The sequence below is a fragment of the Rosa rugosa genome, chromosome 2, assembly GCF_958449725.1.
Source record: "Rosa rugosa chromosome 2, drRosRugo1.1, whole genome shotgun sequence".
NCBI lineage: Eukaryota > Viridiplantae > Streptophyta > Magnoliopsida > Rosales > Rosaceae > Rosa > Rosa rugosa.
The window spans coordinates 41,975,260-42,002,674 of NC_084821.1; the positions used below are offsets into that span (position 1 = coordinate 41,975,260).

The 27,415-nt window shown below is 39.2% G+C and overlaps 2 protein-coding genes across 2 annotated transcripts; one reads left to right on the forward strand and one right to left on the reverse strand.

The window, feature by feature from the left end:
• Window positions 1–173: 173 nt before the first annotated feature.
• Window positions 174–967, reverse strand: LOC133731946 (cold and drought-regulated protein CORA-like). Its single transcript, XM_062159395.1, has 2 exons — window positions 809–967; window positions 174–573 (listed from the first exon to the last, which is right to left on the reverse strand). The coding sequence occupies exons 1-2, from the start codon at window positions 885–887 to the stop codon at window positions 389–391; spliced, it is 264 nt and encodes an 87-aa protein (XP_062015379.1). The 5' UTR covers window positions 888–967; the 3' UTR covers window positions 174–388.
• A 16,810-nt stretch (window positions 968–17,777) lies between these two features.
• Window positions 17,778–26,486, forward strand: LOC133733988 (disease resistance protein Roq1-like). Its single transcript, XM_062161652.1, has 9 exons — window positions 17,778–18,483; window positions 19,168–20,314; window positions 20,453–20,728; window positions 20,825–22,120; window positions 22,192–22,905; window positions 23,003–23,619; window positions 23,730–24,552; window positions 25,649–25,747; window positions 25,843–26,486. Exons 1-9 carry the CDS (start codon window positions 17,864–17,866, stop codon window positions 26,395–26,397), a joined length of 6,147 nt encoding a protein of 2,048 aa, XP_062017636.1. The 5' UTR covers window positions 17,778–17,863; the 3' UTR covers window positions 26,398–26,486.
• The last annotated feature ends 929 nt before the right edge of the window (window positions 26,487–27,415 follow it).

Here is a 27,415-nt window from a genome sequence, read left to right on the forward strand (position 1 = left end):
TTTGTTTATCAATGCCTTTTGCTATGAACTTCTCAACTTTCACGAGAGGCTAGGTTCATGGGGCTTTTTAAGTTTTTTAATTTTATTTTATAAGTTTTAACACACCAAAGTATCTTTTGTTCTATGTTTTTTTTTTTTTTTTTCCTTCAATAAACTACGTGCAAAACTGCAAATTGTAGTAAATAACAAGGCCATCCAAGGCATACATTACAAATTAAGAGTACAGCGATAAAGCTTAGAAGTAACCTGCCAATGCTTGATTGAGAGTTTTCAGATTACTACTCATTAACCAGTACAACTTTATTTGACAAACAAGTGCTTCATAGTTCATACTAATAATACTCATGCAGCTAGCACGCCTGACATTAGGCGAGGCAGCAAACGGTATCTAATTCTCAGTTTCATGAGCACCAGGTCCATGCCCTCCGTGCCCTCCACGGCCTCCATGGCCACCATGTCCTCCGTGTCCTCCATGTCCTCCATGTCCATGTCCTCCTTCGCCTCCATGTCCATGTCCTCCATGTCCGTGGCCACCATGTCCATGATCGTTGCCGTGGAAGTGGTCAGAATTTTCTGTACTCAAAAATAAAAATTATATTTTGAAAAAGAGAACAATATACAATATAGCTAGATGTACATATATAGTAAATGAATAAACCAAGATCTGGTTTTCTAACAAGAAAATGCTCAATATTTGAATAAGTTTGCAGTTAATATTCATGTGATTGGTGGCCCAAATCGTAATGCGTTTTAGTTACTCATCGAAATGTTGTGATTAGGGTAATCGGAAAGAGAGAATATCACTCACCATGAGCTGAGACCTCAGAGGAGATGAGGAGAACAGCAAAGACAAGGGCAACGAGAAGAATAGTCTTTGAGAATGCCATCGATCTTTCTCTTTGTTTGCTTAACAATAATTTGTATGAAGGAAGTGATTTGTGAGTGAGTACATAATGCAGCTTGGCTCTCCCTATTTATAGAGTTGCCAGAGAGTGGGTGAAGATCATTGAACAAGAGAGACAGCTAGAGATAAGAGCTGAGTCAGATAATCTGTGAGTGAGACCCACCTTTTTCTTATTATTTACATGATGTTAACACTTAATTTATGGTTCTTAAACAAAATCATGTAGCCACAAAAATTTGATTGGAGTGACGATCAAAATGACGAAAGTGCAAAGACGAGTGACAAAAGAGTGAAGAGGACAACTTCACTTATTATTATTATTTTTTTTATAAACCGAATTTTACTTTTGCCAACCTGCGTGCATTTGGTCTAAAAAGTAAGAAATTTCTTAATATGCAAAAACCTAGTTTATGTAAAACCCTAAAATCCTGATTCCTCAAGCTGAAGGTTAAATGGAGTCCCTTCGCATACATCCGATGAATCGAGTCATGGGTAAACTGTGGGGTGAAAAATATCAATGCAAGATATAAAAAAATAATTAAAAGTAAATTAGATAGAAATGTAAATTGTATGTGCGATTAAAAAGAGTATGTGTCGATTTCAATGTCCTAAAATTTAGGCAACTAATTTATCCATATACTCATCGTGCATAGGACGGCAATAGATTGACAGCAATCTCTCATAGAGCTTACTTAGCTAGTCAGGACCAGTTACTAATCAAGTCCAACGAAAGTGGCAAAATTGGTTGGAAATTAATCAAGAAGAGAATCATAATATCATCTTTCATATGATCGAGTGATCGACATTGCATGTGATCATTATGAAATCGTTTTCTTACTAGCTAGCTATTAGGTAATATATGCACATATATATATGTAGCCGCAGGTCAAGTTTGAACAGAGCTTAGCTTTCACACACTGATATTTTAGATAATCCAAACCAACATTCATATGATCCAAGGACATATACGTCCCTCGTGACGTCATATACGTTCCACATTGATTCGATCGGTCCCAATCTACCAACCAGTTTGCTTTCAACTGGATTTGCTTTAATTTTCAATGTAAGTTCGCATTTCTTGAATCTCACGGACTGGGCTAGCTAGGTTTATCCTCTCGCGTCATTTTCAAATACACAGTGAGGAGTGGCTAATTTTCATTTTTTCATATGTTAGAATTAGGTATTTAGGCTTTTTTTTTTTTTTTTTGATGACCAGGTACTTAGGCTTTACATGCAATCAAATTATGTGCCCTCTAGATCTGAACCACTGACGGTTCGCATAGATGTTATAATTTAGTATCATGTAATTTCTAGTCAGAGAGCCCTTTTAATGAGAACCACTAAAATGAGGATTAGTTGAAGACTTTTTTGTTAGACTCAATTTTCGATCACATTTCCGCAAATCAACCGTTAGATGTATAAATATTTATGTGTAGATCATTTATGCAATTTTTCAATCAAAATGAAAATCGTTAAGGCATTCACAATCGTAATTTATCAGTTATGAACATGAACGGTTCATATTTGACAAAGTTGGTTCGTCCATTGATTTGATCTAGTTCGGTATCTTAACGATTAGCATTTTGGAAGAAAATTTTCAGAAGTGATCTACTCATGCATACAAAAACATCTAACGGTTGATTTGCCGTAATATAATCGAAAAATGGGTCTCATAAATCGTTGATTAGAAAGTCCTCAACTAGTCCTCATTTTAGTGGTCCTCATTAAAAAGGCTCTATTTCTACCCATATACCAATTGATTTCCGTATTTTTAATTTAAATAATAGTTTATCATTTTATAGTTTCAATTTTTCTCATTGTGAGTTGTTGATAAGTTTTTCATCCAAATAATCAATTAAGTGACGGTGTGGCATATTTGGTGAACAAATTATTATTAAATGGTTTGACTCAAGTTCTATCCAATCGATCACAAGGGTAAAGGGTTTGATTTGATCTGCGTTTTGGGGTTTCATTGACATTGTTTTCTCAGAATGTATCCCCGAATTTTGGCTCTTCTCGCTACATCTTGGTCGATTATGGTGCAACATTTTGTGGCTGCACGGTATTGCTGGGGTGGCGACAACGGTGGTCTAGTTTTAGGATATTTTTGTTTTAAGTTTTAGGATTACTATCTTTTGTCCTGATCTCTATGATATTAAGTTAGAGATGTAATTTTCCTATATCAAATTTATCTTGTAATTGGGTTGCTTTGGGCTTATTAATGAAGTATTATTACTAACAAAAAAAAAGTATCATCTCAAGTGATTTGATTCAATTAAGCAACGTGTCCTTCCTTGTCTGTCTTGTCTGCTCTAGGTAGGCAACGAGTTCCTTACATTGATAAATGGTCACAACCGCCTAGTGGTAGGGTGAAAGTAAGTGTCACCAAATTTATATTTCGGTGACAACATAGTGGGAAAGCTATGCGTGTTGTAATAATGTTTCTTCGTAATACATTTATATTTCAGGTATGTCACCACAATTGTGAAGCGAATGGAGTTGCTAGTAGAGCACTCTTCGTTAGTTGGTGCTTGCTAGAATACATTATTTTAATTGAAACTCTTGTTATTATCTCATAAAGTTCTCTTGATGCAAATTGTAATTTGGGGTTTAGGTACAATGTCCCCTCCATGTAATCTGTTATTTCATTGGTCCGGCCCTTTTTGAAAAAAAAATAATAATAATTAGAGCACTATGCACTCCTTAAAACCCGCGCGTTAGTGTGGTCCCATAAATTATTGAGTGGGAATAAATTTTCATAAGGGAGCTTCTATTCATACCTCCAAAATTGGTATTTGTACCTCTCTCTTTTTCCAAATTATAGTTGACTTTGTCAACTCATGCCAAATTACCAATAAGGACACAAAAGAGGGGGAAATTTTTTTTTTTTTTTTATAACTTTTTTTAACCCCACCCCACCCCTCCCCTCCCATGATGTCAGTGAGGTCTGAAACTGTGACATCCACGATATCGGTTATCCTAGATAACCAATAGGTCATAGCTCACAGACAAAAAAAAAAAAATCTCTTCTTACCTTTACAAACAGTATGTTTCGATGAGGCAATTCGCAAAATTCTAAGCTGTGCATTGCCTATTATATTGCTGCTTGCGCTTTTTTTCCAACTCGAAGCAATTAGTAAATATGTGTCTCTCTCCAAGCTAAGGAGCATTATGTTGGACCGGCTTTGGAACACCATGACCACTTTCAGTACGGGTATCTGTACCGACTGTACGTAAATCATAATTAAGTGATGAAAACTTTGTATCCAAAAACTCAGTTTAATTAAAAATTTTGAGAATTGGGAGTAATATCTAAACATCTCAGATAGGAGTATACCAATGTGCTTCTATATTCAATTGATTTAATGAAAAATACTGTATTGACTACCAACTGGAGATTTTTTTTTTTTTTTTGGTGCAGCTTAATTGTATGAAGGGTAAAATAGGATTGTGAAATCTTCAAAAATTGAATGAGGTTCGACTACTGATTTTGAAGGTATGAATAGAACGTAAAAGAAGAAGTTTTTATTGATTTTATTGGACGATGAGCGTTGTGGGAAAATTAGGGAGGTCTAGATAGCAAATTGGTTATCTATAAAAGTAAGTTGGAGGTCTGTTAAGTTGGGAGGTCCAAATGCCAACTTTGGAGGTATGAATAGAAGCTCCCTTTTCATAATATGTAACAATAACAAGAAAAATTATTTTGAATATTAAAATGCCATGTGTCGATATTTGATGGTACATATATTCGATGAATCTTTCCTTGAAATGGTTAGTGTTAAGGATTTTGGACAATGAGTGTGCATTATATTACTAGAGTACGTATGACTGTATGAGTTTAAGGTTGTGATAAATCTTAAACCCTAAGTAATGAATCAGATGAAGATATAACACATTGGCTCCAAGTTAAGTACAACTCGTTAGATACACATTATATTACATCCGATCCCCTTACTCCCTTAGGGAAGTGTGATCCGGTGGATTGAAAATATCACCGAAAACGTACGTAATTATTCCTCTTTTAATTGAAATTCGAATTTGAGCATAGCCTCGTGTAGAGTTCGAAGAGTAGATGTAATACAATACCATAATCGTCTTAGAATATGGTCAATCACCCAAGAAAGGCAAAAAACAAAAAACAAAACAAAAACAAACAAACAAACACATCAGAATTGTTGACGGCTCCTCTCCTTAATTCACCGTCATGGGAAATTCACTAGAGAATCTGAGGCCAGTGGTAGGTTGATGTCGTCAAGAAGAACCAAATGCCAACAATTCGACGTCAATTAGTGGCCGAACAGAGGAGATCTGATCATTCCTAGATTAATTACAAATAAAACCATCAGCTATAGCCTATAGGGTGTTTTTCACTTTCATACCCAACTTCTGAAAATTTCATTTTCGTATACAACCTAACGTTAGGGTTTGTTAGACAATTTGGTACCACGACCACTAACTCCGTCATATTTCTTTCAAATTTGGGGGATCATTTTCGTCCGCGTCTCTTGGGGCTCGAACACAGATCTCGGCGATGCAAAACCAACCCTGCTGCACTAATACTCAGATGGATACAATTTTTATATTTATACTAGATATAACACATCAACTCCATTACTTAAACATAAGATATATCATGAACGATGAAAAGTTACTATGGCACCTGAAGTCATGCTGAAAATTGTTTATCTTTAGATGACTAGCTGTATTTGTTTTAGCCTGTACATTTTTTTTTTGGTCCGATAGCCTGTTGGTTTAAATGATCTAATGTACGTTGATTTTTTCTCCAAATTTTTGTTTTATTTTTTAATTGTCATCTTTGGTTTCTGTAATAGTGATTGGGAAGGCAGTGTTGATGATTTGAAGAGCATATCTAGGTATACATTCACACCAAGAACTAGTGTATTTTCTTGGGCCTCAATTGCTTTATCTACAGCTGAAGCTGAATATGTTTCTGCATCAATAACCACTTCACAAGCAATTTGGCTCAGAAGAGTCATTGATGGTAAGAAACAAGGATCTGCAACATCCATTTTGTGTAATAACAAGTCTACTATTGCCATAAGCAAGAACGCTATGCATCACAGTTTGGCAAAGCACATTGCCTTGAAGTTTCATTACATAGAGGATGCAGTAATGAGGTGGATTTGGTCTACGGCAATACTGAAAACCAAGTTGTAGATATCTTCACCAAAGCACTACCAAGAGAGAGGTTTGAATACCTCATATGTTTACTAGCTTGGAATGGAGAAGCGAAGCATTAAGAGTGAGTGTTGAAGTTAATGCTTTCCTAATGCAACTAGGAAAATGCTGAAACAAGTTGGAGCTGCTAGTTGCTACTACTCTTACCTCCACTCAAGTATAACTAGATATTTTGTTTATGTAAAGTTCATTTTAATCTAGTTTATTAACCTCTTATCATATATAGAAGTTGGTTTGGTAGGTTATTCTTGTACCCTATATAAGAGTCAAGGTTGTTGATGTAATCTCAAGAATTCTTAATCTAAGTTTAAGCACAAAAGTTTGCTAAACTTTGCTACTGTTCTTATTGCTTCATCTGCTACTGCGTTTTAATCAAATTATCCAAGTTGTGATTTTGATTATATTTTGTTATGACGCAATCGGAAATAACCTGGGTTTACAAGCAATAAATCCTAAAGTAAGAATTCTGGAGTCCACTAAAGATAGATGAGAAAACTCTACATTTGATTGATAATAAGATAAAAGATTCTGCAGCTGTTTAAGATTGCTTATATATGAGAAAAGAAACCCTAAGGCGACTAACAATGAAATCCTAAAGCCTACGGGTTAAAACAAAACAAATCCAAATCGAACTAGAAAACCTAAAATGCTGAAAAATAGTAAATTGCAGTTTTGAGGCCAGAAATGATTTCAAAAGCCCGAAAAGCCCACATGTCGTGGCAATGTGACAAGTTTTGTTCCTGGCACCGTTCCCTTCTCGGAAAGATATAGCAATCACAATTCTGACGCCGAACGCCAAATTTGCAGCAAACCGAGTTTTCCCTTTTCACAATCAAGCTGCTCTTCGATCCTCATTGCCCTTCGTTCTACATCATGTTACAAATACAAAGTAGAAGCTAAAGTCCTAATAATTTTAAGATATTAGATTGGCCAATAAAGAAAAGAAACAGATATTGGAGCTGTTGGATTGCAACTTTGCGTGTTGCACTCAATAATGTTATACAGCTACCCAGTTCTTAATGTAAAAGTAATGTAGCATGAAAGATGGTAATTAAAATCCGGGTATTTCTCTTTGTTATTTGACGAAAAACGCACAAGGACTTTTACCTATTCACTTGTTAAAATCCGGGTGACGTCCTTAATGGTTTACAAGGACGGTGAAATAAAAAAACGTTGTTGTTTCTTTTAGCCAAGTGTCTTTAAACTCTGTTTCTGTAGTAGTGTGTTGTTGGTATAAAGCAAAGATAACGCAGAAGAAGATAAGATTTAGCAGGAAAGCAGTCCATTAATTTCCAGTGTTTTCAGATTTTGTCATGTTGACTGACAAACGTTTATGATTCATGACTTTAATCTTTTACCAAACTCATACATATGCAAATCAAGTCTAGATGCAAATATGTATTCTCACTGGTCCCTCTCATTTAGCTCTGCAAAAATAAACTGGTCTGGATTTGGATTTTGCTATTGGATCCTTGAATATATTTATGTCGACTACCTGCTAGTCTATAACTGATTGTCTCACTCTGACCTGAACCACCATATAAATTTTATTTTTTTCCCACGTGATTTTTTGTTTTTTAGCAAAGTTATAGATTTATGATTCATCTCTTTAAGCAGCTCAGTAGCCTCGTGATGATCCACACGTACTGGCCCCAATTAGAGGAGTGCCGACGTGCAGTTTAGCCGTAATAGGAGCCTCATCATGATCCACAAGTACTGGCCCCTGTTAGGGTTAAACTACACGTCGGCACTCCTCCTAAATTGCAATATCATTTCGCTACTCTCTATATTCTGAGTTTCCAAACGAACCAACTACTAGTCTCTCTGCTTCAAGGGTAATAATGTTGAAGGATTACACTGACTGCTTGACAAGATTGATGAGAACTGAATATCCGTTGGGTAAAAATCGATTACTTCCATCAATGGAGATATTTTTCACTACACTAACCAACTAAAGTTACATACATTTGTTATATATTTACCAAAAAAGACATATATTCGCATGTAAAAATATTCCAGACACATAAGACTAGCAAGATCTGCTATTTAGGCTATCATCAGCTCTAATCACACTCATAGGATCATATCTCACAGTGAAACAGAAGTGTCTGGAGTCAACAATGCTCGGCTTTGGTCATGGCCACAGAAGAGATTTGGGGTTTGCGAGCAGCATTTAATGTTTAATATCATTAAGGCTGCCAGCTATCATTAATCAGCATCCTCACTAGATTAAGTTCATGAATGAAAATTTCATGGTACTTCGAATATGATATAATTCTGAAATCTGGTATTTGATAACAACTAGACATAACGTGGAAGGTGGGAAAAGAAAAAGAAATCCGCACGTCAAATAAAACTGATATCACCAATTTACAAAATAGGATGAAGAAAATCGACATGTCCATATGGAACCTTGATCGAATTATTTTAAAGAGTACAAGACACTGCTTCACTTGTATGTCCTTGACTAACCACTGCGAAACATGTTCTCAATGCATTTTTTTTTTAAATTTATTCCGCTATTCCATTTCGGACATTACTTCGCTAACCAAACTTGGTTAGCCTAGGCTAACCACAGCCAGTAAGGGACAGACACTTGTCCATTTAAACAGATTTTGTCTGCAGCTCATGGGACATAACAAAAGGGGTCTTTCTTGGTATCATTATTTGTGTTTTAGGGAATCAGAAATTGAGAGAAATTTGCTGTGTGTTCTCATTGATAATATGGGCCTCTTTATATAGAGGATTACAATGCATAGAATCTCAATCATACAATGAAAGTAATCGTACATTGAATAGGAATCTAGATCATTCTAATTTAACCCTATTACCACTAGGTCAAGTAACCTAGAGTTTGGGCCAAACACAAAAAAGAGATTTCCTTAAACACTCCCCTTTGTGTTGCTCAAACGCGGTGCTTCTCTCGTTGCCTCGCTAAAAACCTTGCCGAGTAACAAAAACCCAGTGGGACAAAAATAACCTCGATCGAAGGGGAAAAAGAGCACAACACACCCTTCACGGTTCGAGACGAACATGTAGACATCTCCCCCTGATGTCTGAGCCTCCACCTGATGACTACGATCATGGGAGTTCAGATAATTTCCGCAAGCCAATTCTTGCCACATGTTTCTCGAACGTGGATTTGGGCAATGACTTAGTAAACAAGTCTGCCACATTGTCCTCAGATCAAACCTGGTTCACTTTGATCTTGAGGAGCTTCTGTTGTTGTTGATTGTAGAAGAATTTGGGCGATATATGCTTGGTGTTGTCGCCTTTGATGTAGCTTTGCTTCATTTGTTCAATGCAAGCAGCATTATCCTCATAAATGCTTGTTGGCTCATCTGTGGTAGACTTCAAACCACAATTGCTTCAAACATGCGTAACTATGGATCGAAGCCATATACATTCACGAACTGCTTCGTGAAGAGCAATAATCTCTGCATGATTCGAAGAGGTAGCGACTAAGGTCTGCTTTGTAGACCTCCAAGATATCGCGGTCTTTCCTATGGTGAAATCATAACCAGTTTGGGAGCGACCTTTGTGCGGGTCAGAGAGGTACCCAGCATCAGCAAAACCTTCCAAAACACTTATATCATTTTGGGGAGAGGGAACGCAGTCCACCATGTGTGGCGTTCCTGGCACTTGATGAGTCCGAATCCATCTTCTCTCTGTAGGGATAGAACAAGCCCATATCAATCGTACCACTTAGGTATCGAAAGATATCTTTAACACCAGTCCAATGACGTCGTGTTGGCGCAGAGCTATATCTAGCTAGCAAGTTCACAGCTAATGAGATGTCAGGTCTTGTGCATTGTGCTAAGTACAATAATGCGCCTATTACACTTAGGTAGGGCACTTATGCCTCTAGCACTTCTTCGTCGTCATCTTTTGGACGAAATGGATCCTTCTTTGGATCAAGCCTACAGACGACCATTGGGGTGCTTGAAGGCTTAATCTTGTCAGTGTTGAAACGCCTAAGCATCTTTTGGGTATAAGCTGATTGATGAATCAGGATACCATCTCTACGGTGCTCAAGTTCTAAACCGAGGCAAAGCCGTGTTTTCCCAAGATCTTTCATCTCAAACTCGGATTTCAAGTGTTCAGCGGTTTCCCTTAACTCTTTAAGGGTGCCAATTATGTTCATGTCATCGACATAAACCGCTACTATTGCAAATCCGGAACTTGTCCTTTTTATGAACACACATGGGCATAGTTCATTGTTGACATATCCCTTACCAATCAAGTAGTCACTTAGACGGTTATACCACATCCGTCCGGATTGTTTTAATCCATATAGTGAGCGTTTCAATCTAATTGTAAACGCGCTCCGTGGTTTAGAGCCACTTAATTTGGGTAACTGAATTCCATCTGGAATCTTCATGTATATCTCTGTATCTAGATCCCCATATAGATACGCAGTAACCACATCCATAAGCTGCATGTTCAGTTTTTTGGAAACTACCAAACTGACAAGGTAGCGGAACGTTATGACGTCCATTACGGGAGAACAGGTCTCCTCGTAGTCGATTCCAGGGCGTTGTGAGAAGCCTTGCGCCACAAGGCGAGCTTTATATCTTACAATCTCATTTCTCTCATTACACTTTCTAACGAATACCCATTTCTTCCTGGATCGCATCTTTCCATTTTGGCCAATCAGCTCTATGTTGGCATTCATCAATGGAGCGTGGTTCGATGTCATCGGTCTCAATAATCTCACGCGCCACTGAATACGCGAATACATCATCAATGATGATGGAGCTTCTTTCCCACGTCCCATGTACACTAGTGTAATTTACAGAGATCTCTACGTTCTCAGGGATAGGTTCTGACATTAAGGCGTCCCCCAATGATGTCTCTTGGACATAACCATAATCCGGAACATTCTCATGGGATGGATTTTGAATATCGATGATCAAAGGATTTGTTTGTGCCTCATTTGCTCTCTTTCTAGGGCGAGTATCCTTCGAACCAATTGGTCTACCGCGCTTCCTTGTGGGACCAGCGGCTATAGATACCACATCATTGCCATGTTGGGCAATGGCGCCATCTCCTGGTGTCACAGGAGTGGCATGATGTCCAGTATTTGGGACATCGATCCTTGCAGGCACGTTTGCAGCAGGTATGTGTGATCTCGTCACTTTGGCAACATTAGAAAACGCATCAAGCAAAGTGTCTGCTACATTCTGGAGCTCGATTATTCTTCCCACTTCAAGTTCGGACTGTGCGGTATGGGGATCGAGATGAGACATAGTGGGGACAGACCACGACAATTCCTGTCGTTCCTGTTGAACATCTGTGTTCTTATCTCCCCCTAATGATGGGAAGACTGTCTCATCAAAGTGACAATCTGCAAATCTAGCGGTAAAGAGATTGTCTGTCAAGGGTTCAAGATAGCGGACGATAGTTGGAGATTCATATCCAACATAAATGCCCATTCGTCGTTGTGGACCCATCTTAGTACGCTGTGGCGGCGTAATAGGCACATAAATTGCACACCCAAAAATTAGTAAGTGCGAGATATCAGGCTCGTACCCAGTCACTAGCTGTAACACAGAGTAAGATTGGGTTGCAGTGGGTCATAGACGAATTAGCGTCGCTGCATGCAATATTGCATATCCCCAAGCAGAAACAGGGAGATTGGTGCGCATAACCAATGTCCGCGCTATCATCTGTAGTCGTTTGATAACAGCTTCTGCGAGACCATTTTGGGTATGAACATGGGGAACTGGATGCTCTACATCAATCCCCAGTGACATGCAATAGTCATTGAACGTTTTCGATGTAAACTCCCCAGCATTATCAAGTCGAATTGACTTAATAGGATGGTCAGGGTAGTGAGACCGTAGACGGATAATTGGGCGAGGAGTTTAGCATAAGCAATATTTCGAGTGGACAACAGTGCGACATGTGATCAGCGTGTCGACGAATCAACCAATACCATAAAGTATTTAAAAGGTCTGCATGATGGTTGAATTGGTCCACAGATATCCCCTTGGATTCTCTGTAAGAACGGAATGAGTATTTTAGGATCCTTTGCGTAGGACGGTCTCGGTCCTAATTTCCCGAAGGAACAGGCTTTGCAAAATGAGCGAGGGGCCTTAGAAGCAACCAATGAGGATTTTGGTTGGGCCTGAGCGTCTGTAGCGCTGTTAGAAGCAAAATGTGTGACTACATCTCCCATTATGGCGTTAGAGCCATGGAAATTGGTGTGTGGCGTCATGGCCACTAGGAGGAGCAACCATGGCGTCACGTTCATGGTTGGTGCCATTTATGGCGTCATCACTAGGGACAGTGGCAGCCTTTCAATTTTTGCCGCAGTTGCTAAGTCCGGGAATCAATTTTTGATTCTTGCTTCTTCTCACTCTGAAGAAAGGATGCCCGTGTGAAGTCTTAAGTATACGGAGCATCATATCACGACCAGGATGTCCTAGTCGGTCATGCCAAAGCCAATATGTGTCTGAATCCAAGAGATCTTCTCTGATGACATTATTGGATTCAATTGGTCGAATTGTAGTAACAAAAAGTCCACTAGATTGACACATAAGCTTCTCTAAGATACGCTTTCTTTCGCAATCATTAGAGGTAATGCAAAGGAATTCTATTCCGTTCTCACTATGCGTTTCCACATGGAATCTGTTGGCTCTTATATCCTTAAAGCTCAATAAGGTTCGATTTGCCTTAGGAGCGTAGAGAGCTTCAGTGACTTTAATCAAGGTGCCATTGGGCAAAAGGAATTGGGCCATTCCATGTCCTTGAACTAAACCTAATGGTCTAGACATCGTAGTCACAGAGGAATATGTAGGCAACATCTCTAAGAATAATTGCCTATGTTTTAGAATGGTGTGCGTAGTCGCACCATCTGCAAGACATTGTAGTTCATCCATTCCTAAAAGAAAAGCTCATAATTAAAAAGGAGTCATAAAGAAAAGCACTCAACTTTTATTAATAAGCCAAACGGAATTACATCATCGTTTCTTTAACTAAAGAAAATCTAATCCAAAAAGAAACTAGCTAATGCAAACAATGGCAGTCATCTAACTTCTTTCGGTAATTTCAATGCAAATGTGACCAGGTAAGTAGAGAGATGTCAGTGGAGCAAAGCTCGCTTAAGTACCACTTATCTCAAAACCTTCCTAGACATCACACTTACAAGGAGTACGCCTACTTTGAAGAAAGATTAAACCATTGGCATCTACTACAAATAATATGGCAATTGCCTACATCTCTTGGAAAATAAAAAGACTTAATCAAAATCGCCAGTTTCTGGGTCTTGATCCTTGTAGTCTTCCACCCTTAGATCGAGATCGCCATCTTGATCTTCTTGTTCCATGTAATTTGCCTCCCTTGCTTCACGATACATCTTGTATGCGTTTGCAACGTTCTGGGATGCAATACACTTCTTTGCCCAATGTCCACTTGATCCACATCGAAGACAAACATCTTTATGGTCAGACTCCCTTGATCGAGATGCTTTTGGTGCATGATTTGGACGACTATTACTCTTGGTGGCGTCACCACCATAGCCGGAGGCTCCGCCTCTCTCTCTCTTCACACATTGACCTCCACGGTTCCGTGCACGCCTCTCTTGGCGATTTCCTTCCTCTTTAGGGCGAGAATATGGACCAGAACATCCAGAATTGTCCCTACTCTTAGGGTTTCGCTCCTTGCGTCCTCCCTTAGGGGCGCGACTATAGTTAGACTCCGAAATAGACTTAGTTCCCACGGGTCTAGCATTATAGTTCTTCACAAGGATATTGTCGTGCTTCTCAGCTATGTTCATGGCGCTAATGAGCTCATGAAACCTTGTGATACGTCCTGCATTCACATCAATCCGATAATTCTTTGAAATCATCAGGGCAGAGACGGGGAAGGTAGAGAGAGTCTTCTCGATCAACATCGTATCGGTTATGGTTTGTCCACAGAACTCCATCAAGGACTTGATACGAAGGGCTTCCGAGTTGTAATCAAGTACGGACTTGAAATCACAGAAGCGGAGGCTATGCCATCTCAATTCTAAATCAGGAAGCAGGGAGTCACGAACGTTGCCAAATCGCTGCTCAAGTTCCACCCATAGTTTTCTGGTGTCTTCCTCATTGAGGTATTCACTTTGGAGCGCATCATTCATGTGCCTTGTCATGAGAATTATGGCCTTAGCTTTATTTGCTTCGAAAGCACGAGCTTGCTCTATAGAAAGCACGTTCTGACTAGGCTCTTGGATGGTTTCCAGAAGTCCATCAGCCTTAAGATGTTGGCGCACATCTCGGACCCACCTATGGTATCCAGCGCCAGTTGTCTCTAGTGGAACAAAGTTCAACTTATTCAGGTAACTCATCCTGAAAAACAACACAAGATTAGGGTTAGTTTCGGAGCATAAAAGCGTAGTCGCTTCCAAGAAAATCCGATTCCAAGAGGGGTTTTGGATTTGATCGAAACAATGATGTATGTGGTCTATCATTTGTCTTCTCAACAAACTCTAAGTTTGGAGGACTCTACAAGCTCCAAGCTTGGAGTTAGCACGAACCCCCACAGTTCGGCTTTAGGTCTCCCATATGAAGAAGAAAGGGGGGTAGAAGAAGGGATGTTGGAAGTCCCCGAGAAAAAGAAGAAATTGAAAAACTTCGAAAACGGGAACTTTTAGAAAAGTTTACCTTGGAAAGATGCCGGAATTTTTGACCGGAAAAGGATGTTGAAGATGACCGGAAAAAGGTGCCGGTGTCGCCGGAAAATTGATGGCCGGCGGTGGTGGCCGAAGCTTGGCAGGGGGCTTGCGGAGGCTGTGCGGAGGCTGCGCAGGTGCTGTTGGCAGATGTGCAGGGGTGTAGGCAAGGGCTTAGGCAGATGTCGGCAGCTGTCGGCAGAGGATGCAGGAGCTGTGCGCGGGGCTCGGCAGGAGTCGCAAGAGCTGTCGGCAGCTTCTCGGCAGATGGCACTGAGGGTTGCAGGGGCTGTCGACAGGCGTGCAGGTAGCTGTCGAGCGCATGGGCGCGCGCAGGCTTGTGCGAGGGCTGGCGGTATCTGTCAACAGATGTCGACAGGGGCTGTGCAGGAGCGTGCAGGGACTGTCGGCAGCTGTCGGCAGGGGCGTGCTGGGACCTTGGCAGGACTCGGCAGATGCTTGCAGGGGGCAGGGGCCGGTTCGATTTTTCCGACGGCCGGTTCAGGGATTTTCCGACCGGTTCCGCCGCCGGTTCTGGGTTCCTTGAGGCTAGGGCTTCAATATGTGGGGCGGTGGATGTTGGAATTTGAGGGCTACAAAATTAGGGTTTTAGGGTTAGGGCTTTCGTGCTAATAACGTGTTTTAGGGAATAAGAAATTGAGAGAAATTTGCTGTGTGTTTTCATTGATAATAGGGGTCTCTTTATATAGAGGATTACAATGTATAGAATCTCAATCATATAAGGAAAGTAATCGTACATTGAATAGGAATCTAGATCCTTCTAATTTAACCCTATTACCACTAGGTAAAGTAACCTAGAGTTTGGGCCAAACACAGAAAAGAGATTTCCTTAAAAAATTTGCTATATTTATATAATATTTCACATAACAGGGAAGAAATCAGCTGTCCCTATTTTCTGTGTCCTTATTCGTATTGTCACATGCATAGTATTTTGACACCTGTATTTTCACTATCAGGATCTTAGCCACGACATTTATTATTATTATTATTATTTTATTTTTATTTTTGAATCATGTCAACAACTAGTCTTTTATGAGTTGAACTCATGACCTCCCACTTACAAAGAGGAGACTTATGTCATTAGACTAAATTATACTGGGCATTATTTTTTATTTTTAAAACCACCAAAAGATAATACCAAAGAAATATTATTTTCTTTATTTCTTGGCTCAAAGCCAGGTTCATCTTCTCTCTCATCAAACCCATTCTAGCATCTCTCGCACCATGAATGAAATAATTTACACCAAAGGAGTTATTGATAAGAAAAAGGGTTAAATATTGCTTACTCCCTATACTTATAGGGTTTCATCGTTTCAGTCCTTGATCTTCGAATTTCACCTAAAAAGTCTCTGAACTCTCAATTTTCTCCTAATTGGTCCCTGCCGTCAAGCATCCGTCAAAAACTCCGTTATCTTCCCCTAAAAAGTCTATTATACCCTCATTTACTTAAAAAAATATATATTTCTCTTCCTCTCTTTTTTTCTTTTTTTTTTCTTTTTACCTCTTCTTCTTCTTCCGGCTCTCTCGCCTCCTTCTGTTCATCTCCTCATCAAGATGGTTCCAATCCACAGACCTTCAAGAGGTGAAGTGAAAAAAAGAAATAAAAGAGAGAGAAAAAATATATTTAAAAAAACAAAGTAAGTGAGGGCATAATAGACATTTTCGGCAACTTTAACAGAAAATTTTGACGGCATGGACCAATTGGGAGGAAATTGAGAGTTCAAGGACTTTTCAGGTGAAATTCGAAGGTCAGAGACGGAAACGATGAAACCCTATAAGTATAGGAAGTAAATAATATTTAACCCTAAGAAAAACTAGGTCAACAACAAAAACTCCAATAAACAATAATCAAGAAAACCCACAGATCGGGGTTGTGGGAAAGTAGGGCCGGTTCATCTTTAGATCTTCCTTTGATAATTAGCTATACTTGGGGATTTTGAGGTCTAAATCTAGTTCAAACGATGATGAGAATTATGAAGACGACTCTGTGGGAGAAATGACTGTAATAATAGAGCACGAAGACTGCGTTTTTCAGAAGAGGACGAGGATGAGAACCCATAAAAATTGTTAAGAGGAAGAGGATGAGAACCCTTAAAAAAAAAAAAATTCTAACATAAAAATTGGTAGCTTTATGAAGCAGAACAATCAATGGATGGGAATGAAACAACATTAACAAATACATTATGCCAAGTTGTTTCCCTTTGGAAGAAAAAAGTCTCATTCTTTTGGTGAAAATTAAACTTCATAGCCCAGGAAGAGGCAAGACTGAAAAAGCCTATAACTACAAAGAAAAAGCAAAACTCAAACCTGAATCAAACATTGTTCAGAAAAGAAAAAAAAAAACTGAATCATACAATAAGACAGGGTAGAAGGCATATCCCCGAGTAAAAGGAAAAAAAAAAAAAAACTGGAAGAAAGTTAATCATTTAAAAAGCACTAGAAATTTTTTTTTTTTTAAATAAGAGCTGTGTGGCTGTCCTCAGTGGAGTTCTCTTAGATAGAGTTGGTTTGTTGGTGAATGATAAACGTTTCTTGGTTGTTGGTAGAGATCTGATTTAGTTCTTTTTTCTTTATTTTGTTAAATGGAGATAACGGAGTTAGTGGATGTAAAGTTAATGAACAGGTATCAATGAAGTGTTGGAGGGACAAGTTTGGCACAGCTTTTGGGGACAGCATATACTATTCCCATAACAGGAGGTCTTTCTTAAATGGACATGTGTCTATCCCTTACTGGCTTAGTCAGCGAAGTAATTTCCATTCCGGATTTTCTTTCGTAGAAACTCACGCCTCTTTTTAAAATTTAAACACTATCAACCCAAAACTCACGCGTCTTTTTAAAAAGTACGAACCAAAAGTCACGGGTCTTTTTAAAAAGTACCAACCCAAAACTCACGGGTCTTTTTAAACAATACCAATCCTAGAGTGACGCCTGTTATTTAACATTATCAATCCAAAACTCACGCCTTCCCTAAATACGACTATCAGGCTATCAGAAACAAACCCCAATTATTCAGATCTATTGAATTAGAACTAAGAGGATCGAAGTTTGATCTGAAATTCCTAGTTTCTTCTTGTTCACCACCATGAGCCACAAGAGAAAGTTCGATCATGATGATCCATATACCCAAATTGCTTCTTCATCTACTTCAACCAGTAGATTGGAACAACAAGAAGAAGTTCCATCAGCAATGGATTACAGCAACACCGAAATAGGATCTTCATCATCATCCGACTCTTCAGCATCAGACTTGAAATTATACGATGTCTTCCTCAGTTTCAGGGGCGAGGACACCCGCCACAGTTTTACCGATCATTTGTACTATGCTTTGAATAAGATGGGAATTCATACCTTTCGGGATGCTGAGAAACTTAGAATAGGAGAAGCCATCGGACCAGCACTTTTGGAAGCTATTGAAGAATCAAGGTTTGCAGTGGTCATTTTTTCACCAGAATATGCTTCCTCAGCGTGGTGTTTGGATGAACTCGCCCACATTATTAAATGCAAGGAAGAGAGTGGACTGAAAGTTTATCCCGTCTTTTATCATGTCCAACCATCAGAGGTACGATGGCAGAAAACAGGAAAGTTTCGTGAGGCCTTTGATAAACATGAGGAACGATACGGAGGCACTATGGACAGAGTGACAAACTGGAGAACAGCTTTGAGTGAAGTAGCCAATCTCTCCGGATGGGATTTGCAAAACAGGTAATTAACTTTTGTTTTATTTTTTATTAATTTATCAATCTTATGCCTACCGGCTTAAACTCTGTGTGTGTGTGTGTGTGTGTATTGTTAACCAAAATGGAATTCAGCTTCCATTTCACAAGTAGTTAAAAAACAAAAATCATTTTTTGAATTTTTCATCAAGAGATCGTTATAAGAGCTCTGATACCATGTTAGAATTTGAGCTTCTAATTTGTAATTAACAAACTATAATCAACAATACAACATGAATACTTTGATTAAATTGCAGTAACAATTTGAAGCAGCAAGAACAGATGAGAAACTAGCAAACTTTTGTACTTGATTTCAGATCTAGAATTCTTAGATTACAACAACAAACTTAACCCTTATAGGGTACTTGTGGCTGGAATAGAAGAGATAATTAACTAGATTATAATGCAAATTACCCACAAAATATCTAGCTAAACTTAGTGGAGAAAATAGTAATGCAAGTGGTTGATGCAAAATCTTCAGCAGTTTTCTTGTTGGACCAGGAAAGCATTAATTTCAACACATCCTCCCTTTACATGCAGAAATGGACTATTATGCAATAATTCCAACAATAAATTTAGGAAAGGCATTTCCTATTTGTTTTCCTTTGATAGACGTTTAATATTTCTTTTTCCTCATGGGTGGGACTTGAGAAGTTTTAGTATTCCTTTGCAGGTATGAGACAGAAGTTATTCAAGAAATAGCTAGAAAGATTTCAAAAATCTTGCCCTTTATGGTCTCTAGTGCTAGCAAAAATATAGTTGGAATTGATGTTCGTATAGCGACATTGATGGATTACTTGGCTTTGTGGTCTACAAATGACATTCGCACCATAGGGATTTGGGGAATGGGGGGCATAGGTAAAACAACTCTTGCAGAAGAATTTTTCAAAAGATTTCGTAACCAATTTGATGCTAGTGCGTTTGTTGCCAATGTTAGACTGGAAGCGCGGAAAGGTCTAGTTTACTTGCAAAAACTTCTTTCTGCATCCTTATTGGAGAGTGATGATAATACATCGTCCGTTCAGATAGGGAATGAATTCTTAAGGAGAAAGCTAAAGCAAAAGGTTCTTATCATTTTGGACGATGTTGATGAATTAAAACAAATAGAAGCTTTAGCAGGCGGAAGGTCAGGTGAATTTAATTGGTTGGGTCAAGGAAGTCGAGTGATTATAACAACTAGAGATAAGCAGCCGTTGTTGACATGGGGAGTCCAAGAAGAGAACATATACGAGGTTGAGAAACTGACTGATGATGAAGCTCTTCAGCTTTTATGTCAAAAAGCATTCAACAGTGAACATGCTCCAGATGATTATAAAGAGCTGTCCAACAAGTTGTTAAATTATGTTAGTGGCCTTCCTCTAGCTATTGAAGTTCTTGGTTCATACTTGTCTGGGAGACGGGAAAGTGAATGGTTGGAGGCATTGGCTAGACTTCATGAAGATCCAGAAAAAGGCATTTTCAGTGTTCTTCAAATAAGTTTTGATGGATTAAGGAAAACTGAGAAGGATATCTTTTTGGATATTGCATGTTTCTTCAGAGGCGAGGATCAAGCACCTGTAAGGAAGATATTAAAAAGCTGTGACCTTTATCCTGAAAACGGTATAAAAGACCTTGTTTATAAATCTCTGCTCAAAATTGAAAAAAATAAACTGTGGATGCATGATTTATTGCAACAAATGGGCTGGCATATTGTTCGTGAAGAATCTCTTCAAGATCCAGGCAAACGTAGTAGGCTGTGGCTTAATGATAATACCAACTTGTACGAACGCAATGAATCGTGGCTTGACAAGGATGCCTGTGATGTACTCACAGAAAATACGGTATGACAACACACACACACACACACACACACACACACACACAGGCCAGCTCTAGAGAAGTGTGATATTCTGCAATAAGAAAAATTCGAAAATAACTCTAGCTATACAGTTGAACCTCATGGTACATTTTTGTTACAGGGAACGAAAGATGTTCAAGGCATATTCCTACGCCTCCCTGAAAAATTGGAAATCTGCTTAAATGCTGACCCATTCTCTAATATGCGCTACCTCAGATTGTTGAAGATTTGTAATGTCAAATTTCTGGGTGCTCCTTTTATACATCTCTCTAAACACTTACGAGTTTTGGAGTGGCATGAATGTCCTTTAGAATCTCTGCCATCAAGTTGTCAACCGGATCGGCTTGTTGAACTTAAGATGCCTAATAGCCGCATTGAACAACTATGGAATGAAAAGGTAAAATTATTCTAAATTAATTAGATATAGGTTTTTCTTATGAATATTAGTTAATTTGTCTAATTACTTCATCTATTTTTCGTTATTTCTTAACAGCTTGCATTAAAAATGCTAGTGCTAATTGATCTTTCCTACTGCCAATACTTAAGGAGGACTCTCGACTTCAGTACGGTCCCAAATCTTGAGCGGCTAAACTTTGAAGGTTGTAAAAGATTATCAGAAGTTCACCCAACAATTGGGGATCTAAAACATCTAGTCTTATTGAATATGAAAAATTGTGAAAGTCTAGAAAGCCTTGTCAACTCCATCAGCCTGGCATCTCTTGAAACGTTTATTCTTTCCGGATGTTCAAAGCTCAAAGAGTTTCCAGAGATTTTTGGAAGAATGGAATCTTTGACAGAACTTTACTTAGATGGGACAGCTATAAGGGAGCTGCCGATATCAATCCAACGCTTGAGTGGCCTTATTTTGCTGAATTTAAAAGGCTGCAAATACCTTCTGAGTCTTCCAAGCGTCATTTGTAATCTGATATCTCTGAAGTATCTATACCTCTCAGGCTGCTCTCGTATTGACCAACTGCCAGAACATCTAGGGAGTTTGGAACATTTGCAGGTGCTTGATGCCTGTAAAACTGCTATAAGAAAAGTTCCATCATCTATCTTACTTCTGAAGGAACCCAAACAGTTGTGTTTTCCTGGAAGTAATGATCTGCAGATGGAATTCTCTGAATCCAGTGGTTTGCGCTACTCATCCTCACATTTATGTTCATTGATGGCATTAGATATCCCCTATGATATTTTCTGCTGTTTCTCAGAACCTGGTTCAGATTTGAATGAAAACAAAATGTTGATCAGCAAACCTGAAATCATCTCCAACGGAAATTTGCAGGAGCTAGATACCTGGAGCACTCTGAATTGGAGTTGCAGATTCCGTGAAACAGATTTAACAAATAATTTTCATTTGATGCTTTCTGACACTTCTCCTCAGATGTTCTTTGATTCCTGTCAATATTCATCTTTGACATCTTTACTTCTGATTGGATGCAATCTAGGAGAAGGAGCAATCCCTGATGATATTGGCTGCTTATACTCACTCCATTTGTTAGACTTGAGTGAAAACAATTTCGTGAGCATACCTGAAACCATTTCTCAACTTTCCAAGCTCAGAAAGCTTCTGTTGTTTAGGTGCAGCAAACTTCAGTCCTTGCCAAAACAACTTCCACTGAGTTTAAAACGTGTAATTGCACGCTATTGTCCTATGCTGAGAACTACTTATCCAAATACTATCGTAAAATGGAGTTCAGATGAAGGTTTCAGTTTTATAGATTGCAGATATTCAGACAAACATGCTGTCGATGATGAAGGATATATGTTCTTCCACAAGATCATTGAGGTTCCTTTCTCTTCTCTCTCTCTCACATTTGTCATATAAATTTTTTTATTTATTTTATACTTCTTTTACAGGATCGAATTCATCATGACAAATCATTTGAAATTCGTTTTCATCCTATTCCATACAGTAGTGCTAACTTTTCTAATGAAGTTGGTTCTTCTCATGGTGATCGAATTCTGGACTGGTGCACTCATTGGAACACTGGTTCTTCTGTTACATTGCAACTAACTGGTCCAGAAGACAAGACTAATAGTACGTGGATGGGATTAGCCTTATTTGTTGCTTTGGGAAACATTGGGAAGTATCAAGTGGGAAAAATTCTCTGTCATCTGAGCATCGACGAAAGTGGTCTTAATATTCCTTTACGTTTTCAAGACTTGGATGATGAGTCACTTGAACTCTGTTGCTACTTGCCACGAAGCTGCATGCTGTTTGAAGGACAGTTGGATAAAGCCAGTCGAATTAATGCTACATTTTCACCAACTACTCCATATATGCAGGTGAAATCGTGTGGGATGCAGCCAATATCCGAGCATGATGCTCCAATGTTTGCGCAGGATTTAACCCGGACTGCTTTTAGTAGTTATATCGACTACAGGATTTTTGATCGACGGTGTAATGGAATATTAGATAGGGCAAAGAAATTGGAAAGCTCTGGAGACGTGATGGTACCTGCGTACAATCCTTTAAATGTGAATCGACACAAGTGGAAGATTGACCATGATATCCAGCCCAGATTAGAGGAAGAGCTACAGTTGTTAAGATTGCTTTCAGGGCTCTATGAGGTTATTACTTCCCCCCCCCCCCCCCCCCCCCTTCTCTCTCTTCCCTCCCTCTGTCCCCATTAATTATTCATTTAATATATATCCGTGTACTGAACAGGGAAGCAATGGACGTCAGAAGAAATTTCATTTTTGTTTTCCAGATCCAGTAATTTCGCCCTGGTTCATCAATCACTATGCAGGGAATGTAGCACTTTGTGACCTTCCTCAGAACTTAATCGATGATAAGAGATGGATCGGATTAGAAGTTTATGTTGTGTTTACTTGGCCACTAACATCTGGTTACAGTGACCACAATCTTTCTGATTCCTTCCTTCATGTTGATATAAGTGCACATGAAAGTAGTGTAATGCATTCGTCCATCAAAATTGAGAGTTGTTTTGGGTCATATCAACTTGTTGTACTACATGTACCACGTATGCATTTTCCAGAACAGTTGATTCATTATCAGGGTATTAGCACGTTGTTTACAACCAGTACCCCAATTGTCGAGATTCAAGTGTGTGGGAGCCGTTTGGTATATGAGCATGATCTGGAAGATTTAATCCTTTCATTAACTGCGTGTACATTGAGGAAGCCACATTCAATTGGCCAAGTTTATTCCCAGGCCCAAATGTATGTTGAAACTATGGAAGAGAAAGCGGATAAAAATATCCAGTGCAATGCAAAGGGAGGAGAAATGTCCACTGATGGCCATTCATCGTTTCAAAGGTTTACGTGAGTACCGAGCCTTTATTATTTAATTTTTATTATCATCATGCACAAATGCATCAATTGGTTTCCGTGATATAGTGTAGATATGACATTTTATGTCAACTTTATTGCAGAAGTATCAAACAAATTGAAGTACCAGATATAGGTCGCAGTTCAATATGGCAGAAATATAGATGCCATATCCAAGGAAAGCAAGGTATACTAGAGTCGGACAAAATAATTGTCCACTCTAAATCCCTTCTTCTGGACAATAGCATCAAAAAAAAACTTACAGGAAAAGAATCAATAATGTTGTCGTTGGCATGTCATCATTTGCATATAGTGGCTGATGCTCACTTCTGGGGAAGCTATAGTGGCCTACGGTGGAAGAGATGCCTAGAGTTGTTGCTGCAATATTCCGAGGTGGCAACTCTCAGTGTTTATGGACAGGTAATCTCTGTAATGAAGCATTTTAGTCCCTCCTCGCCATTCAATTTTTGTTTCCCTAAAAATGAAGTGCTGCCAGACTGGATCAGAGTTCGTCAACTATATCAATTGCTTGAAGAACAACTCTATGATGATAAAAGTTTGAGGGGACTTGTTATATGTGCAACTTTTTCATTTGACGATTATTCTGCCATGAACAATCCGGCTTCAGAAATGACTGTTGAACTTGTGTGTCACTTGAGTGACGATGACTCCAGGTTTTGCGTGAACGCTGCCCCCATGCTTACGATCACTAAGGAGGAATTCCAGTGGTTTTATTTCCGTGATTTCATGTGGCTTACGTATATACCCCTTGTTATGGTACCGGAGGTCAAAGTAATCAGTGGTATAAGGGCCAATGTAAGTAGTAATTGCCCAGGCTTGAGGGTGGACTCGTCTGATACATGTGTCTTGTACCGGCAAGAGGAGGAGGAATTTAAGCAAGCAATAACTCAGTGCTGGACCTCCTTCATTGATATTAAAGGCCGGGCGTTTTCACCTGTGAGACCTAGAAACCGGGTTGATCCGGACTGAAAAGGACAATTCGGGTCGGTTTTGAAAGCAGATTTCCTCGGTTCGGGCTAAACCGAACCGATTACAAGCTTCCTCGGGTCGGTCTCGGTTTCCATATTTCCAGGCCTGATTAGGATCGATCCGGACCGATTAGTTGTACATGTCTACGTGTCAAATGTTAATTGGTTCTCATATAAGCCTATAGAGCATACCATAAACTCACTTGCAGGCAATCACCCAATAATCTCAATTTCATTTCGAGTCTTCGACAGTTCGACCTAATCACCTAAAGTCCTAAATACCAGTCCAAGTCGTCCTCTTCAGTTCGACCTAATCCCAATTTCCTTCTGTTCTTCACTTCTTCACCCATCGATTAGGGCTGGGCTCTGTGTCTCGATCAATCACCCATTCACCCATGGATTCCTCCACTGGAAACACAAAACAAACCCATTCCGAACCCAATTCAAATTCCGATTCGAGTCCAGCAAACTTCAATTCCAAGTCCGATCCCGACACCGAAGTTGCCGAGAATGCTGTCGTCCCTACAACCGCAAGTACTGGTACTCCATCTTCTGCTGGAACTCCATCTACGATCTTGCATAGTTTGGCAGTTTGCTAGTTGTTGCTTTGCTTCAATTTGGATAGTTTGGAATTTTAAATGGCAGTTTGCTACTTTGCTCACTTGCTGCTTTGCTTCAGTTTGGACAGTTTGTTAACTTTGTTATTTGGAATTTTGGATAGCTTCATTTTGCAAGGATCAAGGATGTGCTTTTGCTTTAGTTTGCACTTTGTACTTTGTAGTTTGTAATTTGGATAGCTTCAGTTTGCAAGGATGTGCTTTTGCTTCAGTTTGTAGTTTGCAATCTGTGAATCAATGAATTTGGAAAAACAGGTTTCTTGGCCCGGAAAACCGATAGACCAAACCGATAGTGTTCGGGTCGGTTTCTAATCGGTTCTGACATGCAAAAAAAACCGATCCGGACCGAACTGATAGTATCTGTTTCGGACTCGGTTTCCATCTTTTTCGGACCGAACCGATCCGAACCCAGCCCTATTTGATAATATGGATCTCCTCCGTCGGTTTGTACAAGCAGATGCTGATAAAGGTGTAGAGACGAGGCATGAACTTCCAATGCTCGGCGGAAGTATGAAGGTCTCTCTCTCCCTCTCACACATATAGTTGCATTTATATCTTTATACACTCAAATTAATCTGCAGTACTTATGTATACATATTCCTATTCTGTAGGACCTTGATAGCAACTTGATGTATGACGCAACTCACCCATTTACTGAAATTCCGGATTGGTTTGGACATCCAAATGAAAGGTCTGGAGAGATCCAGTTACCACCATCTCTTGGCGGGGACGAAAATTGGATAGGAGTGGCTATATGTGCATCATATTCTCCCTTACAATTGAATCCTCAAGTTTCTGCGTACTTAAAATGTGTTTTGCGAACTGAGATGAGTAACTTGACATCTGTCCACCGCTATCAGATGACCAATGAAGAAGTCAAGTGCGTATCTTCTGAGAGAAAATTCATTTGGCTATCCTATCTTCCACGACACTGGTTTTTCTACCAGTTAAATGATGAGTCTGCTCTCAGGGCTTCGTTTTCAAGTTCACCTGGTTTGTGGTTTGAGGAGTGCGGTCTGCGTCTTGTATACCGGCGAGATGAGGAAGAGTTTAAGCAACTCTGTATCTCCTTAAACTCGTTGCCCGACAATCAAAAACCAGTTCACGGAATATCAAGCTGCATTCAAGAATTAATGAGAAATATCTTAGAATGCAAACTAAATTGAAGACTTGCTTGCAGAGATATCTTATATAATTAAAAACTCCTTTTTTTTTTAATAGAATGCACAACTCTTATTAAGTGATTGTATTGTATTCACACTTACGCGTACTATTTTTTTTTTTTTTTTTAAAGTGAAGTGATGAAAAATGTCATATTAGGATGTTATATGATAAAAAGGTCACATATTTTTCACTTGATAAAAATGTTCATGATGAAATGTTATCAATATTAATTTAGTACTTAGGAATGAAAATTTGATGTTAAAAAGGGTCGGTTTTTAATTTTTCTGATTCCCATTCAACTCTCTCTCTCTCTCTCTCTCTCTCTCTCTCTATCTTTATCTTCTTCTTCTCCTCCACAGAGACACAAACCTCGAGAGAGTGTGAATGGCGAAGAACGATGAGTCTTCGGGATCGGTGTACGAGTCCGGTAATCGGATCGCTCCAGATCGTTCAGGTAGATCGGGCGTCGTACGACGCCTCTTCGTCTCTTGACGTACTTCTCGAGATAGGAGAGCGCGACGTTGAAATTGAACGCCGGTTTGCGCTCGGCGAACCAGCGTGGGGCTTCGCAAATGGTGATACTTCAAAGACAACTGGCCAAGAATTTCTGGTCCAGCCCATTCATCACAATCTACCAGTTCATCAGGCTCAGAACCCTTACCCTCAGACTCTGCAGAAACATGGAATTCTTCCACTAGTCAACAGGAAAATAGTCGACCCCAAATCCTTACCTCGATTTCTTTCTTGTTTTTCTTCTCTTTAATTTTATACCATTCTTTGCTAGATCTTTCTCTCTATTCTAATCTGTCTGTGGTTCTGGTATGCATTTGAAATTTATGTTATTCCGGCTGATTTTGAATTAGGGCTGCTACCTCTAAAGATTATGCCGGTATATGATTTGTTGGATTAAGAAGTTATTGGATGTTGTTATTGGTTTGCTTTTTTATTTTGATTTTGATTTTGAGGCTTGAATTACTGTGATGGGGCTTGTGGGACTTACTCCACAGGCGATTAGCGTTC

Coding starts and splice junctions, on each gene's coding strand:
- LOC133731946 (XM_062159395.1), bottom strand. CDS start 887: ATGGCATTCTCAAAGACTATTCTTCTCGTTGCCCTTGTCTTTGCTGTT. Junction 574..808: donor CTCTGAGGTCTCAGCTCATG/GTGAGTGATATT, acceptor TTTTGAGTACAG/AAAATTCTGACCACTTCCAC.
- LOC133733988 (XM_062161652.1), top strand. CDS start 17,864: ATGAGCCACAAGAGAAAGTTCGATCATGATGATCCATATACCCAAATT. Junction 23,620..23,729: donor TCATCGTTTCAAAGGTTTAC/GTGAGTACCGAG, acceptor ACTTTATTGCAG/AAGTATCAAACAAATTGAAG. Junction 24,553..25,648: donor CTCAGTGCTGGACCTCCTTC/ATTGATATTAAA, acceptor AACCCAGCCCTA/TTTGATAATATGGATCTCCT.